Source organism: Aethalodelphis obliquidens, unplaced genomic scaffold, assembly GCF_003676395.1.
Source record: "Aethalodelphis obliquidens isolate GAN/ISIS:26980383/991018 unplaced genomic scaffold, ASM367639v1 scaffold47, whole genome shotgun sequence".
NCBI classification, from domain to species: Eukaryota; Metazoa; Chordata; class Mammalia; order Artiodactyla; family Delphinidae; genus Aethalodelphis; species Aethalodelphis obliquidens.
Genome location: NW_020837991.1, coordinates 16017348 through 16033675, shown reverse-complemented (window position 1 = coordinate 16033675; position 16328 = coordinate 16017348). Strand labels below are relative to the sequence as shown.

Here is a 16328-nt window from a genome sequence, read left to right as displayed (position 1 = left end):
ATTTCTGCTCAGCTCTTTATATATTCATGAAGACAGCTGTAAACATTCAAGCATTCATTTATTCATGCAAACAACAAATGCTCATTGAGTGTCTGCCATGTTGCTATGCACCAGGCATCATAATACTACCCTGGAGAGCATAGAATATAAAATAGTGTTCCTGCCCTCCAGGAGCTAAGTGCCTAGCAGAATTTTTAATTCCATCCTGTTATTTCAGAAGGCTCGCAAGAAGGAAGACAGGAACTGCCCAAGGAAGGCTGTCTGTCTGTCCAAAGGAATCTCTATGGCGTGTGCCTCAATCATGGTCAAACCTGGAAAAGAGAAACTACTCTAGGTATTTCAAGCAGAGAGGAATTTCATGTGAGGAATTGGTTATGAAGTTGTTGGAAGGGCTAGAGGGGCAAAAGGCATAGGTGGTGGTACTCAAATGTTGGGAAGCTGCTACTGCCCTTTCTTAGGATGAGTGGTTGGAGGAATCATGGAAGTTACCGGAGCCTGTAGCCCCTGCTTGTTTGTTTGTTTGTTTGTTTGTTTTGCGGTACGCGGGCCTCTCACTGTTGTGGCCTCTCCGGTTGCGGAGCACAGGCTCCGGACATGCAGGCTCAGCGGCCATGGCTCACGGGCCTAGCCACTCCGCGGCCTGTGGGATCTTCCCGGACCGGGGCACGAACCCGTGTCCCCTGCATCGGCAGGCAGAATCTCAACCACTGTGCCACCAGGGAAGCCCTGTAGCCCCTGCTTTTGATCCTGCCTATCTGGAGCTGGAAGCAGAATGGCTTCTCCCTTCCTGTTGCCTTCTGATCTCTCACAGACTCCTATTGGCAGAATCCAACTTGACCAACCGACTAAGAAGTCTTGATGATGTAGTTTGCACCTCTAGACCTGCAGTAGAGAGAAGTTATAGCAGGGGAAGGCGGATGTGGATGGTGGTGGTAGTGAAATTCACGGTCCAATAACCAGTGGAGAGGGAGAGGGTCTGGCAGTAGCCACTGACACCCAGAGTTTTTGTGACTCGGTACGCTGAGATGTGACCAGGCTTTGAAATCTGACTGAAACTAACTCTTATGGATTGAAATGTATCCCCCCCCCCCCCACCCAAATTCATATGTTGAAGCCCTAACCCCCAATGTGCCTATATTTGGGGATAGGGCCTTTTAGGAGATAATTAAGGTTAAATGAAATCATAAGAGTGGGGGTCTCATTCAATCAGACTGGTGTCCTAATAAGAAAAGGAAGAGACACCGGAGGCATGTGTGCAAAGGAAAAGGCCATGTGAGGATACACAGAGAAGGCAGGCAAATGCAAGTTAAGGAGAGATGCCTCACCAGAAACCAACCCTACCAGCACCTTGATCTTGAACTTCCAGCCTCCAGAACTGTGAGAAGATAAAGTTCTATTGTTTAAGCCACCCAGTCTGTGGTATACTGTTGTGGCCACACAAGCTGACTAGTATAATAAGCAAATATATAAATGATGAATATAAAGAGTTGGATGCCAAATTGCAAATTTTTACTAAAAATGCAACTCTCCAAAAGACTGCCTACTTATATTTGTTGGTCAACACATTTTCCTTTAATAAGTAAAGCTACATGGGAATCCAATAAAATGAGGAGGTTGTTTGATGACAGTGGTCTCTGAGCAAGGGAGTTTGTTGGATAATACAAATGACCAGTGTCATACCGAAGTGTCTTTGGGGGCTGACGCTCATTTTTCCTCTAGACCTGCAGTCCTTGTTGGGTTTATATACATGAAGGCGCTCTCTTCCCCCATGGTGCTGGGGGCAGAGCGTGTGAGCCTTCCTGACTTTTCCTTTGTGGGCCCCTCCTCTTTTCATACTGACACAACCTGCTTGCCATTTGTTTCTTTTGGGTGGCCTTGCTTTGATCCTTTTGGACAACTTACTTTGATCCTCTCCATGCTCGTTTTATGGTTTAATTCACAAATTTTCAAGTTCTTGGGGTAGAGGTAGTACATATACTAAAGCTGATAATTGGCCAGGATGTACTGCTATAGCTGTACTGCTTATTGCCTTTCACTGTGCCCTTCTGATCAGTCAATACCTAGGCCGTATCAGTTGCTAAAAGTTTTGAATGTCAATCTTTGCCTATATAATTAGCATCATAAAACGTGAAAAGAAATTGACCAGGTTAAGCTGTTCAACCAGACTTCCACATAGCAGACTAGCCTATTCAGGAACTGTCAAAAGGATCTCCATTTCCCAGTGACAGCTTCATCAGCTTATTACAGAGCAAAAAATTCAGTCACTAGAGTTGCTTCTTAATGAGTTGAATCATATATACCAGAAGGGATAATGAATATATCTAACATTTAAAGCTTACGTACTATGTGATCTTTATTTACTTTATTTTATTTTTGGAGTAAGGAAAGGTTTATTGCAGCGCCAAGCAAGGAGAAAGGGTGGCTCATGCTCAAAACCCCTGAACTCCCTGCTGTTTTTTTTAAAATAAATTTATTTATTTATTTATTTATTTATGTAATTTATGGCTGTGTTGGGTCTTCATTACTGCGTGGGGGCTTTCTCTAGTTGTGGCAAGTGGGGGCTACTCTTCGTTGAAGTGCACAGGCTTCTCACTGCCGTGGCTTCTCTTGTTGCAGAGCACGGACTCTAGGCACGCGGGCTTCAGTAGTTGTGGTGAATGGGCTTAGTTGCTCTGCGGTGCATGGGCTTAGCTGCTCTGCGGCATATGGGATCTTCCTGGCCCAGGGCTCGAACCCATGTCCCCTGAATTGGCAGGTGGATTCTTAACCACTGTGCCACCAGCAAAGCCTCCCTGATGGTTTTTGGGGAAAAGTGTTTAGAGGCAAAATTTTGGGTGAGGGTGTAGGGTGTATGGCTTTCTTCTGATTCGTTGGTGGTGAGGGAACAGGGTGGCACTCCAGGTATCTTGAGCTCAGCTTGAAGTTACTGTCTTCCACCTGGGTGGGGACCTTAGTTCCTGCAGAAGAACTCAAAGATATTGTTCTTTATATTCCTTGTGGAGGAACCAGGACCCTGTCCCAAGGCTGCACTATTGTTTCTTGACTGCTCCTTCTTTGTTTCTGCATCCCCTCCCTTCCCTGATTAGCAACTGTTTGAATATGCCCTTTGGAACTCAGGGAAGGTTAAGGAGGCTGAATGAAGCATATTTCCTACAAAATAGGGGGACCCGGAAAAGATTTGTACCCAGGAGCTCCACAGGGTCCTGCTTGGCTTCAATCCCCCCTTTTCTTTGATACTCCTCAGTCTTGAGGAGAACAGGTGTTGGACAAGAAAGGGAATAACGTTTTGGATAGAGACTTTAACCATAAACTCAGCAGAGCAACTCGGTTTCAGGGGGACTTGGTTTCAGTCCTGCTATGTGATCTTTCAGTGGATCATCTCATTAATCATCACAACAAACCTACTAGGAAGAAGGTCCTGTTATTAGTGTCCTTTCATAGATGAATCAACTGGAGCTTAAATAGGTTAAATAATTTAATGTGATCAGCGAGTAAGGGGTGAAGTAGAGAATCAAACCTGAAGATTAACCATTGTATTTAGAACAAACAAGTCACCTTGGCCTACAAGACCCTGAGTGAACTAGTTGTTACTTAAATCTCAGAACTTTTTCACACGTTCTCTTCCTAATTTGCTTTCGTGCACACAAACCTCTTCACCAGCTCCTTCCCAGCAGAAAGACTGGCCCCTCTACCTTGGAATGCTTTTTTTTTTTTTGGCTCCGTTGGGTCTGTGTTGCTGTGCATGGGCTTTGGTGAGCAGTGGCTACTGTTTGTTGCAGTGCACGGGTTTCTCATTGCGGTGGTTTCTCTTGTTGCAGAGCACAGGCTCTAGGTGCGCGGGCTTCAGTAGTTGTAGCACGTGGGCTCAGTAGTTGCGGCACATGGGCCCTAGAGTGCGGGAGCCTCAGTGGTTGTGGTGTGTGGGCTCAGTAGTTGCAGCATGTGGGCTCTAGAGCTCAGGCTCAGTAGTTGTAGCGCATGGGCTTAGTTGCTCTGTGGCGTGTGGGATCTTCACGGACCAGGGCTCGAACCCATGTCCCCTGCACTGGCAGGCGGATTCTTAAACACTGAACCACCCGGAAAGCCCTGGACTGCTCTCTACCCATGTTTTTATATGGCAGCTCATACCCTTACCATTCTGTCTAAACTTTGCTTCCCTTTACACACACTTGACCCCTCAGTTACACCAGTCATGGGGTTGTTTCCTTCATAGCAGGTACCGATCGTGGTTTGGAGTTGTTTTCTTATTTGTTTTCTGTATCCTCCCACTAGAATGTAATCTCCACCAAGGCAGGGGCTTGGTCTCTATTGACGTGCTGTGTCACCAACATCAAAGTACTGAGTCCTCCATTCATGAAGCACTTAATAAACATGAGCTAAATGCCAAAGTATTATCTATTGTGATCTATTAAACCCCAAGGCTCTTGGGAATATAAGACTCAGGAGGGCATGCTTTTGTTGGACGGGGGACTCTCAGGGCCTGAGTAGTCTCTGTAGCTGGATTGATCATCACAGACAGTATTCTGAGCCACCAGTGCATAGAGTCCCTGGGATGAGAAGGGGGCTGCAAAGTGGATGGGAATGGCTGAAAGCACGAAAGACAGCCCCCAAATAAATTTCAGTTAACTAATCGTTTGGCCTATACTATTAGCATAGAACTAACTTTCTTCTGACAAGTGCTGCCAGTGCTTTGTTGGTTTTTAACTCTTAGGCCCTACCAACAAGCAGATACTAAGAACTGACTGTAGTTAAAGAACTGACCCAGGTGATGAAGGTGATTACTAAGGTCCCTAAGGACTTCTATGAACCTTGGGAGGGAAAGGAATCATTGCCAAATGGAGTGATGCAGAAGGTTTTGGGAAGGATCGGGGATCTGAGCCAGGCACTGGGGCAAAGGGAGGATTAGACCAGATGGAGGTATGATCCGAAGTGTGGTTTCGGGAATGTTCTTCGTGTGTTTGGAGATTGTAAAGCCTGGTTGGCAGGAATTAGACCTTGAACATGATGTTGAAAACTTTGGATTTTATCCTGAAGTCAGAGTGGAGTTTCTGAGTGGACCAGTAATGAATTAAAGTGAGTGTTCCTGAAAGTGAGAGATGGAATGATTAAAATGGAAAAGAAGCCCATCAGTTTCCTACAACCAGACTATAATGTGGGCAAACCCTGCCTGGGGCACAGCTGTCTCAACCCTCTTCCTGGTAGAGGAAACCAAGAGAAAGAGACCACATACTGTGTATAGGCTGTGAGGTCCCGTCTGTTGCATCCTCGTTAAACTTGGAGCAGTTGAAATAATTCTAAAAAATATTTCTTCTCAATTGTGTCAGAAACTGATTGGTATAGCATTTTATTAAGCTCAGCTCTTCTATGTCGGCTGTCCAATGGCTGATATAAAACGTGTTTTTTGCGAATTATGAGCAATTTCTGTACCTCACAGTGCCTTCTGAGTCATCAGAGGCATATTCAATTATGTCGACTTGTATTTAAGGTTAACTGGTTTTTAATGTTATCCGTGCATAATTAGAACTTAAATGTAAGTTGTCATTTATTGCCTTTAAACCATTTTTATATACATCATTTGATGGCCATCTGTTATCTGTTTTTGCAGTGGAGAAAGATGAGCTTCAGAGAGCCTAAATGACTTGTCCAAGTTCACTTGGCTAATGCGTAGGAAAGTCTGGGTTCAAACCTATTTCATTTCAAGCATTTTACATCTCGGTAAAAACTGGAAGCTAGTATTTAATACATCTAACGCGTCCTTATGAACCAGAATACCAAGTCATTCTAGAGCAAACAATCTCGGTAGAGTGCAGGGATTAACTCTATCTGATCTGATGAAATGCAGTGGGTGTTCAAATACTTACTCACGATAATGATGCCATGACCATTCATGTGGATTCAACCTTCCCCAAAGCAAATGTCTCTTGTAATGTTCCTTAAATAGGTTTAAATTATTTTTAAATTAAATATTGACAATAATGTTCATGTTTCAGTTTCCCCTTATTGGGTCTTGGACTCAGCAGCTCTTGCATATGGAGCGTGGCTTTGTCCATTTGCTCTCGTGGAATTTGCGGACAGCATCCCTGTGCACAGCAACAGAATGATGCTGGCGGATAGAGAGAGGACGGGTGTGAAACAAGCGTGGCATGAAACGGACTGTTTGCTTTTTTCCACAGTCTGCTGATTAGACCTGCAAACCCATCCCGTGACTCCATTAGTAAAACCTGTGAAAACACAGGGGCCTCCATAGAGACGACTCTGACCTTGGCAGCGGGCGAGGGTTTTGGAGTCGAGAGAACCCAGTTCTAAACTTATGATTTGGGTCTGGGCATTTTTGGCTTCAACACTTGCTCCTGGTTAGAAAGTGAACAACAGGGGTCTAAACACTGTTCGCTCGGATGGTAAAACACATGTTCACTTTTTGCAGTGACCCTGGAAACAGAAGGGGAATTCTTATAAATCACAAAGGAAAATAAATAACTTCACTCATGGAGGGAAAGAGACAGCTTGAGAAAAGGGACTTTGGAAAAAGGCTGTCTCTAGATAGCAGTCTTGTGGTAAGTACTAAATATTCATTTACCACTATATGTTTTGGCTTAAAATGCATTATTCTTTGACTGTGATTTCCTGAACCCTGTGCTTTCAAAACCTCTATTCCAGTTACCCCATTAACAATATCTCCTGGGATTTTTGTTTCACTTATTTTTTACAAAGTCAAAAGCCAGCAAACTATTGGAATGTTTGTATAGTGTCCTAATAGGCAAATGTCCTAATCTGTCAGCATTACATATAATTACATTAATTCCAGCTGAAGTAAACTTTAACCCGTACAAAAACACTACTGTACAGCTGATACCAAATGCCAAGCTAGTATATAGTTGTTCTATCACCCATTTATCTTAACTCTGCGGGTAAGTTGAACAAGAATTTACTAGAGTTTCAAATACTGAAGAGCGAAGAAAATCTCTGAGATCTTGGGTATGTAAATTTGTTCAATGGTCCATAAACTTTCTTTCTAAAAGTTTGAATACTGATGAGCATCATTCTTAACAATTTGGTTGGGTTTGCTTTCGTGTATGAGGATCTGGTTAGTCCAAGGAAATAGACTCCAAAAGTCACTGATTTCTGAAGGTTGGCCAGTCTTTCACAGTCTGAGCTGAGATGTTTGGGGTCACCTACTCGATGCATCTGAACAGAGTAAAAAATCAAATGAAGCAAGTCATTCTTTACTCTTTTGGTCATCTACTCAAGTAGAAAGGTAGCTTAGTACCTTCTTTGGCATGACATTTAGGGCTGTGCTTTATTCGTGTCCTCCCAGCTTCGGGCCTGGAGTTGGGGTCAGAGTAGGTATCCAATACAATAGTTGTTGATTTATTAGTTGCCCTTTTCCAATTCTGCTGCTGTAGGACTTGCTCTGTCGGTGTCTAGATTAGCTAGTTACCCTGCGACTGCTGAGGCTTCACGTCACAAACTGTTCATAAATGTGAGTTTCTGGGAATTGAGAAAAGAGTTGCATTTAACTTTTGTGTCTAGTTCTTCTGTGTCTCTGTGAGCTCTGTACTGGGCAGCATACCTTCAGAGGCTAAGAACTGTCACAGGGTTTTAAGTTCTCCTCCCAGTTGGCATGCCCTCTTCTCATTTCTGAGGTCTTTCTGTCTCCAGGTACAGTGCAGTGAAAATTGTGTGTGTGTGTGTGTGTGTGTGTGTGTTTATATGTCTATACCCTTTGCAACTTCTAGGGAAACTTAGGATAAAAAGATAATTTCTCAGCCTCTCCTTCTTTTCTTTGCCAAAGGAAACACTTCTTACATATCAACCTGCCAGTAAGGTGTGTCTTATGCCTAGCTAGGCACTCATGTAGTATATATAGTAGGAGCAGCCCAAGAAAGGTTCTCTTAACACAGAAGTATCATCCTTGCTGATTAATCCCTAAAGCCCCCAATTTGGCTTTAGGTCCCAGAGAAGCTACAAAGACCCTATAAAAGCAAGCATGCTAAGCTATTGTCTTTCAGTCATTCACAGTAGCACTCATTAATAGAAGGTCTTGGATCATTCCCAGATGTCAGACAGATGCGCAGAATTTTGTTGAGGGAGTTGGTAAAGAAAAGGATACAGGGCACAGAGTGCCAGCATGCAAGGCTGGGCCGGCGCGAGGAGGGGAGGGGACGTGGATTATCACGAGGGCACTGGGCATCTGAAAATCAGAGAAGGAGATTCAATGAACTTTTTGCCATGTTTAAATTTTCCTTAAGGACAGACTTGACCGTGAGCATGAGTCAAAGCCGTCGTATTACCTTTGCTGGCTGAAAATCCCAAATCAAGCTTGTGTTCCCATTGGCGTGTGGCTCTAGCCTGAGTCTTGTGGGGACTGTGGATCAGTTTCTTGACTTACAGCACAAAAGAACGTTGGGAAAAGGAGAACTTGTTGCTTGGTACCACCTGAGAAACGTCATCCTGTTAAATCTCCCTAAATGATGCTTAGGAGAGTTTTCACACTAGTGAAATGTCTTCCTTGTTTACTAGAGGCAGATTGAATGTGACATCTGCACGTGCCTGTTGGGAAAATCCTGAAAAAGAATTCGTTCTCCTATGACTGTGTGGCCCAAGGTACAGGGATGCTTGAATGCTATTCATCGTTATACAGGGTAGGCCATGTGACTACGATTTTGCCTTCTGTTTTACCGTTATGTTCTGCCCTCACATAAGATGCCACTATTGGGACAGCAAGAGGATTGGTTTTTAGGGTGTGAGCCCCATTGAAAGACCCTAGTGAAGTTTATCGTGACTGTCAGAGAGACAGACACAAATAGGGGAAGAGATTAAAGCTGACTGGCCTGTAAAGGACTTGAACCCAAGACCTCCTCTTTGGCTCTGTGCCAAAACCACACAAATAACTAGGCAAGAAGCACACAGGGATGATTCTAGATCTGGGTTGCTGGGAAATACAAGGAAAAAAAAAAAGAAAGAAACACCTGGCACCATATCATGCACTCTTCATTCCCAACTCATTTTCTTTTTGATTTTATTATTCTATTCGATTCTATGTTAGTTTTATTTTTTATTTCATTTATTATTTTTTTTTGTTCTATGTTATTTTTAAATGGAATGGGTTATCCAGTCCCCTCACTCTGCAGAAAAAGTAGTTAATAATCAGCAAGTTTAAATGCTTTTCCTGAGGCTGCACAAGTAGGATACAACCAAGAGTAGAAGTGAGGTTTCTGACCTGTCCCTTCAGTTCTTTGTCTTTCATTCTCTAATAATAATCCAGTAAGAGAAGATCCTTTGGAAAACTGAGCAGAGGAAAGAGAAACATACTAAGCTCTTAAGTCGACATTCCACTGCCGTGATCGTTATGACCCATATTTTTGAGAGTCAGAGGGCCCAGAGGTAATTTCCACTTTCAGATTTTGCAGGCAAAACAATTCCTTAGAATGTACCGCAAGAATAAGGCACTATTAACTTCATTACACTTTTTATTTCACATAATCAAATCATGAAGTGTTGAGTAGCTCCCCTGCAACAGTTTTAAAAATTTTATGCTGGAGGAACCACAGAATAAAAAAACCTCACAGTCCAAGTACTGAAAAAAAGCTCCAACTGGGGGATGTGAGTTTGTGGTCCTTAGTCACAATTTTGCTTTCAGGTCCTGACACATGGGAGGGTTTGAGAGTGTGTGTGTGTGTGTGTGTGTGTGTGTCTGGGCATGCGTGCACCCTAGTAACGCTAAAGTATTCTTTGATGTTGCTGATTTTTGACTTGATGAATCATCCTTTTAAAGAAGAACGTGACAGGGGAAGTGAAACTGAAATGAAAAATATGTTTCAATGTGAGGCGTAAAGACACGGAGAGAAAGACAAGCGAGGACACGTTGGCCTCTCCCGGTAGGAGTATGCCAAGTAGCCGCGTATTCATGGAAAGTACAGTCTTCTCTCTGATAACAATAAAAATCACCCCAGAAACGGGGGCCTCTTCCTGACCCAAAGCTCTTCAGCCCACCCCAGGATGCTTTTTGATCGGAAAAAGTCAGCATTTCTCACTGCTTTTTTATTTTCAGGAATCATCTCTGCAGATAGGCTGCACGTATAGCTGTTTGACACTTGTAGCTTGCTAGCATTTAGCTGATGAGCAGGCCAGGGAGTGAACGTTTTTCCAGCTCACATTTCAAGAGCAAAGATTCTCTTTTAATTTGGGGGGAAAATACTTTTTGCGTTTAAGCACAGATAGGAGTAACAGTTTCTCTCATGAGTGATGAATTCCATGTGGTACCCCAATCTTTTCTCCCCCACTGAAAGGAAGACAAAACAGTGGCCATATTAGATCCTCACATCTGACAGAGTGCCCTTTTGACAGACTCGTGGCAGCAGGGAAGCCCCCTCACAGGTCCTTCAATTCATCCTTCAGCCTCTGGATGGTTTGCATCCAAATCATTAGAGTAATTAGGCCTTCCACAGGCTCGCATTAACTCTGTCAATCAACAAACATCACTGAAAACCTGCTTTATAGTTAAGATGCTTTAGTAGCCATGGGATGTGCTGGGTAGTTGCCATTTCCCCCTCCAGATCCAGTCCATCCTTCTCTACCTGGCTGTGCACCCCTGGAGGATGTACCACCTGGACCTTGTTCAAAGAATCCCTGGCCTTCTGACATCTCACTGAGTTTGGCCAATGGGCTGACCTAGAAGGCCATCCCAGGTTGGGAGGAAAGAGAAGTCGAGGTCTTCATTTTCCTGCTCTCTCCCTGCCTGGCTGTGGACCACAGTGACTGGACTACTCTGCCTAGGGCCACAGCTTTAGTTGGGCAACTCTCTCCCACAACTTTAGCTGCAGTTACAACCACAGCTCTCTGTGTTGTGGCACCTTCTCTCTCCCCAGGCCCCTTCAGGCTTTTTGGTAGTAACGACTCCTGGGTGTTGCCAGCCCATCGCATGTTGGTTTGCCTTAGGTCTGCCCACACTTGAATCAGCAGTGCCTTTACCAAAACCTCCTCAATTAAGTGGTTTGAGTGTGTCATCTTTTTCCTGCAGGGTGACCCTTACTGATATGAGGAAATATTCCTTCTCAAAGTGTTTACAGTTTATTTGTAGAAGCTGATCTAATAAGCAGGAAAAATAACAGAACATGGAGAAGATACACAGGTGTGACATTGACAGTGACAGGACTTGAGATCACTCTGGGAGGATGTAAGGAGGCACCATGCAGTAGCTGTTGTTAGATCTGTGCTTCAAAGCAATGGTGAGAATTCGATAGGTAAAGATTGGGATAGAAGAGAAGAAAGACGGACTTCCCTGGGGGTCCAGTGGTTAAGAACCCACGCTTCCAGTGCGTGGGGCACGGGTTCAATCCCTGCTTGGGGAACTAAGATCCCACATGCTGCATGGCACGGCCAAAAAATAAAAATAAATTTTTAAAAAAAGTGAGAAGAAAGGCAACCCAAGGAGATTGTCCTAAACCCCTTGGTGACAACTCATTTCATTGCTGAATTATTTTTTTCCCAGGAAAACTTCTTCCTTATATCAAATTGTGATGGTTAATTTTATATGTCAACTCAATTGGGCTAAGGGATACCCAGATAGCTGGCAAAACATTATTTCTGGGTGTGTCTGTGCAGATGCTTCCAGAAGAGATTAGCATTTGCATTGGTAGGCTGAACAAAGAAGACTGCCTTAACCAGTGTGGGTGGGTATCTGATCTGCTGAAGGCCTGCACAGAACAAAAAGGCAGAGGATGGGCGAATTTGCTCTCTGCACGAGCTGGGACATCCACCTTCTCTGTCCTCAGACATGGCTGCTCCTGGTTCTACAGGCCTTTGGACTCAGACCTGTATCATTGGCTCCCTCATTCCCAGGCCTTGGGGTTTGGAGTCAACTACACCACCAGCTTTCCTGGGCCTCCAGCTCCCAGACGGCTATGGGACTTCTCAGCCTCCGTAATCACAAGAACATTCTCTCATAATAAATCTCTTTATTTACACATACACACACGCACAGACAGAGCCCTGACTGACACGCAAATTTAAATTTCTGTTGTTTTATCTTCAGTTATTCCATTCCCCCCGACCCCGCCACCCCGTTTAGTGACTGGAAGTTATTCAAAGCAGGCGTCAGCAAACTCTGTAAAAGGCCACAGAGTGAACAGTTGAGGCTTTGCAGGCTCCATGAGCAGTCAGAACAGCTCAACTCTATGGCCGTAGTGGAGAGCAGACACAGACAAGACAGGAATCAGTGGGTGGGGCTTATGTGCCAATAAAACTTTATTTACAAAGACAGCAGCAGGCTGGATTCTGAAGGCTATCTGCAAACGTTAGAGAAATGGGAAGCTTGAGGGTCCGTGTTGGCTCTTCCTGAGTGCTAACTTTCTGAGTAGTGATTTGTGTTTACCCTCAGGACAGATAGTACCCCGAGGCAGGCAAAGAGGCAGGTTGAGGCGTCATGCAAAGATGCAGGTCCTCAAGAAGTTGAGGAAAGGGAAAGATTTTAGAAAGCTCCAAACTCGCTGAGACTTTTTCTAAACGCAAAGTATGGGCGTGGTTAGTGTTGTTCACAGCAGCCATTGGATTGTGAGTACTCAGGAAAATATCTGTATCTTGTAAATGCTCCAGGCATTTCTGTAGCTGCCCCGACTTTGTTGGTGCTATAGTTAGACTACTCTTCACCAGAGGGATGCTGTGCAGAAACTACCAGGTTGCTGAAGAAGGTTTCTAGCTACTCAGATCCCAGCTACCCTTGACCCCTTCTACTAAAGGAAGCATATATAAAGTAGGGTTTACTCAGTGCCTCTGACCGCTGGGCAAAGACCAAGCTGCCCTCTGGGAAGCCTGACGTTTGTTCTCTGATGTCAAGATTGTTTGAGATTTCCCAAATGATCATTAAGTGGAGGAGGGTCCAGGAATGAGAGCAAGCTTTTTATTTCCCGACTGCTTCATTCCCCCTAAAAAAAAGGACAGTTCTCTTAGCCATCTCCTAGATGTCCTAAGAACAGACCATGCACCAGAGCCAGATGTTGGAAGGTGTGGTGATGTCTGAGGATCCAACCAAGGCCTCTTTCTAAGGAAAAAGCAACAGTGGAGAACAGGCCAGCTTCGGTCTGGGCTAGTAACCTTTCTAAAGTGGCATGCTGAATCTTTGACTGTTCCCTTTGAAAGTGAGCAGTGGTAGAGCTTAAGAAGTGTAAGATCCTTATATGGAGTTACCCAGTGAATCTGCCCCCCAGCCTAGCTGAGTCCATCATGGCAGGTCAAGAGAACGCTGGAGAAATGCCCTGTCCAGCTGCCCTCCAGCAGCACAGATCCTTGGGGACTCTGGATAGATTTGGGGCAGATGAGCTGGGGGAAGACAGGGGAGGCTTGGCCAGGTGGGCACAGCCCACAACACTTGGTTGCTAAGCATGGTAAAGGGGCTCCGGACAAACAGAAAGAGATCAGAACCCAGCAAGAACAACGCTGGGAGGGAGATTAAAGATTTGAGCAATGCTGCTGCTGAGGACGGAGTCTGAATGGAGAATAGGACAGAGGAGCAGCTGTAGAATATGCCCAGGTGGTGGGCCTGCGGTGTGTCAGCAGTGGGGCTGGCTGAGTCGAACACAGAAGCCACCTTAGCAGACAGTGTTCAGGCAGAGAATCACGCATCGAATGTCGACCAGGAGGGCTTCCTTCCCTTAGTAATCATAGCGGCAATTTTTTGAGGCTTACTGTGTGCCAGGCACTCCACTCAATGCTTTAGGTGGAAACTGTCATTTAATACTCAGGACAACCCTTTAAGGTAAGAACTCTAATTATTCCTGTTTACAAATGAGAAATCAGAAGTTTAATAAGCTCATCAACTTCCTCAGTGCTCTAGGACTGCAAAGGGAATTAGAGTGAGTGATGGAGTTGGGATTTCAACTCAGGTGTGTCTACCTCTAGACTACGCTGTGCTATACAGCTTGGAAGCAGAAAACCTTTTTTGCCAGTGACTGGGAGCTCCTCACATGATGCTTCCCAACCTTAAAGAGCCCCAGCCTCAACAGGGCTAGAGGTTTACATGTCCTTTAGCACATCTGCCATATTTCTGCCTCCTGGTATCAGAAGCCTGATTTCGACAAAAGAATTGTCAAAGGGGCAGAGGTTGGAGGGGGAGGGTTATAAAGAATAAGAAATGCATGTGTCAAAACTTGGTCTAGGCTTAATTTCTCGTCTTGTGCTTTTTCAGATTAACCGGGTCTTGGAACCAACTTCTATAGAGATTAAAATTTATTTTATATATATATATATATATATATATATATATATGTGATATATACATATATAATATGATATATACATATATATAATATCATAGATCTGTAATTTAATATTTTTAGCCATATGAGGACTGATTGTGGTGTGACATGTACAAACCAAGGTGGAATTATTGATTAGAATGGCAGTAGAGTAGGGAGGAACTGGCGAATGATGGGGCACCTCCAAATATAGCACCCCTAGTATGCAACAGGCTTTATAACTTGAGTGATGATCCTATCAAATGGCTGTACCTTCTTTTGACTGGGCCACTGGCTGATGGAGATGGTTAGGGATCCAGCATCATTTCCCATGAGGAGATTCCCAAAATATGTCATTTGTTTGCCCACCCTCTGCAATTGGTGCTCCTTCATCTGACGCTGCCCAAAGGAGGGTCTGCCTTTATTATGGTGATGGCTCCCCTTGAATGAGTCTTCTCTCCCTTCTTATTTCCTTTCTCTAATCACTGAAAATCAGGCAGACTGCCATCGTAATGGTATCTTTCCAAGTTCTTATTAAAATGTCCTTTCCTGAGTTGCCGTAATACTCACTGCTGACCTTTATCTCTGCATTTACCACTTGGGCACATGCCCATCTAGTGTAGAACCTTAACCGAGGCACTACTGACATTCTGAGGCCTGTATTTCTTTGCTGTGGTGGCTGTCCTGTGCTTTGTAGGATGTGTACCAGCATCCCTGGACTCTACCTACTAGATGCCGATAGCTCTCCTCCTTCAGTTGTGATGACCAAAATTGTCTCCAGACATGGCTGATTGTCCCCTGGGGAGCACAGTCAATCCAGACTGAACTGAACTGCAAGCTCCTTGAAGATAAGAGCATTGTCATACTCACATTTGCATTCCTAAAGTCTGACGCATAGAAAACACTCGGTGAAATGAATGAATGAGTGAATGTACCAGTGAGAAGCAGTTCATGGGCAAGAAGCCACCAGCAGGAGACACTGGATATGGGGGAAGACGGAACTACCTGGAGAAGGCACTGAGTGCTGGTTGAGAAGGTTGGGAGAGTAGATGACACCCTGCTTTTCTGGTTTGCCCCAGGATGAGTCTAATGTGTGTGTAAAGTTTTTATTATTATATATCAGAGACTTTTAACTTGGTATCTGGGCCCTCTTGAGTCCCAAGGTACTTGATAGGGCAAATTTATGAGAAGATTGCAGAGGTTTAAATTCTCTGAAATGTATTATATTCGATTTTATGTGTAGATGCATGTGTGTATTTTTCTGGGGAGCAAGTCCACAGGTGTAATCAGATTCTCAAAGACATCTGACTCAAGAATGGTTAAGTGGCTCCACCTGCCATTAATCTAGCAAGTCTGGTTCATAGCACCTGCACACAGATGGCATCCCTTGCTCAGGTCACAGAGCAGGTCTCAGCAGCACCTGATTCCATCACCTGTGCTCAGCTGCTGCCACGAGTGCCGTCTGCCTGCCTTGGAGATAGCTCTGTGCCTACGTAGCGTCTCAGAGATCACTAAATCAAAACGGAAACATTTTGAAAGGCTTTGCAAATGCTGTGTTATGGGTAGATGATGAAATAATACTGCCTCTGAAGAAGAAATAAGGACAAATGAGGAAAAACATTTGCTGAGCATGTTCTGTGTTGTTTTAGGGATCAGAGATCTGCTTGTCATTCTCCTGGTATCTCACCATCTTTCAATAATGGGAGTCATCAGATCATACAAGTTTCCATGGCAACTGAGTTTTCTGCATCATCCTCTGGTAGCCTAGGATCGTTGCCGCGATGAACTCTTGAGTGCTTTGTCCATAACAAGAGGTAGCGCTTTCATCAATCTCCTTAGAAGCAGGTCCTCAAACCCAAAAGGTATCTGGGTATCCTCTCTGATAGGTGCTTGCTTTCCTTTCCAGAGTTTCTAATGGATCAGCCCAGGAATTGAGCACCTGCTAGGTTTGAAGCACGGTGGGGTGAGTGCTGAGAACGCAAGGCATGGTTTCTGCTTTCCAAAGCTTAAAAAATCTAATCACATATACAGAAATCATAGTAATACCAGCAGTGATGGGATTTAGGAAGAAGAGGTTGCTCTCTGGCTATATTGATC

At 44.3% G+C, this 16328-nt stretch overlaps 1 protein-coding gene across 5 annotated transcripts in view; it reads left to right on the top strand.

The window, feature by feature from the left end:
• The window catches only part of NCKAP5 (NCK associated protein 5), a 1064528-nt gene that overhangs the window by 140646 nt on the left and 907554 nt on the right, over window positions 1–16328 (top strand). For all 5 annotated transcript variants that reach the window (XM_027082618.1, XM_027082617.1, XM_027082619.1 and 2 more), the window contains exon 2: window positions 6425–6554. In XM_027082618.1, coding sequence (XP_026938419.1) covers window positions 6486–6554 — 69 coding nt within the window. In that variant the 5' untranslated portion in view covers window positions 6425–6485. The remainder of the gene's footprint in view (window positions 1–6424; window positions 6555–16328) is intronic.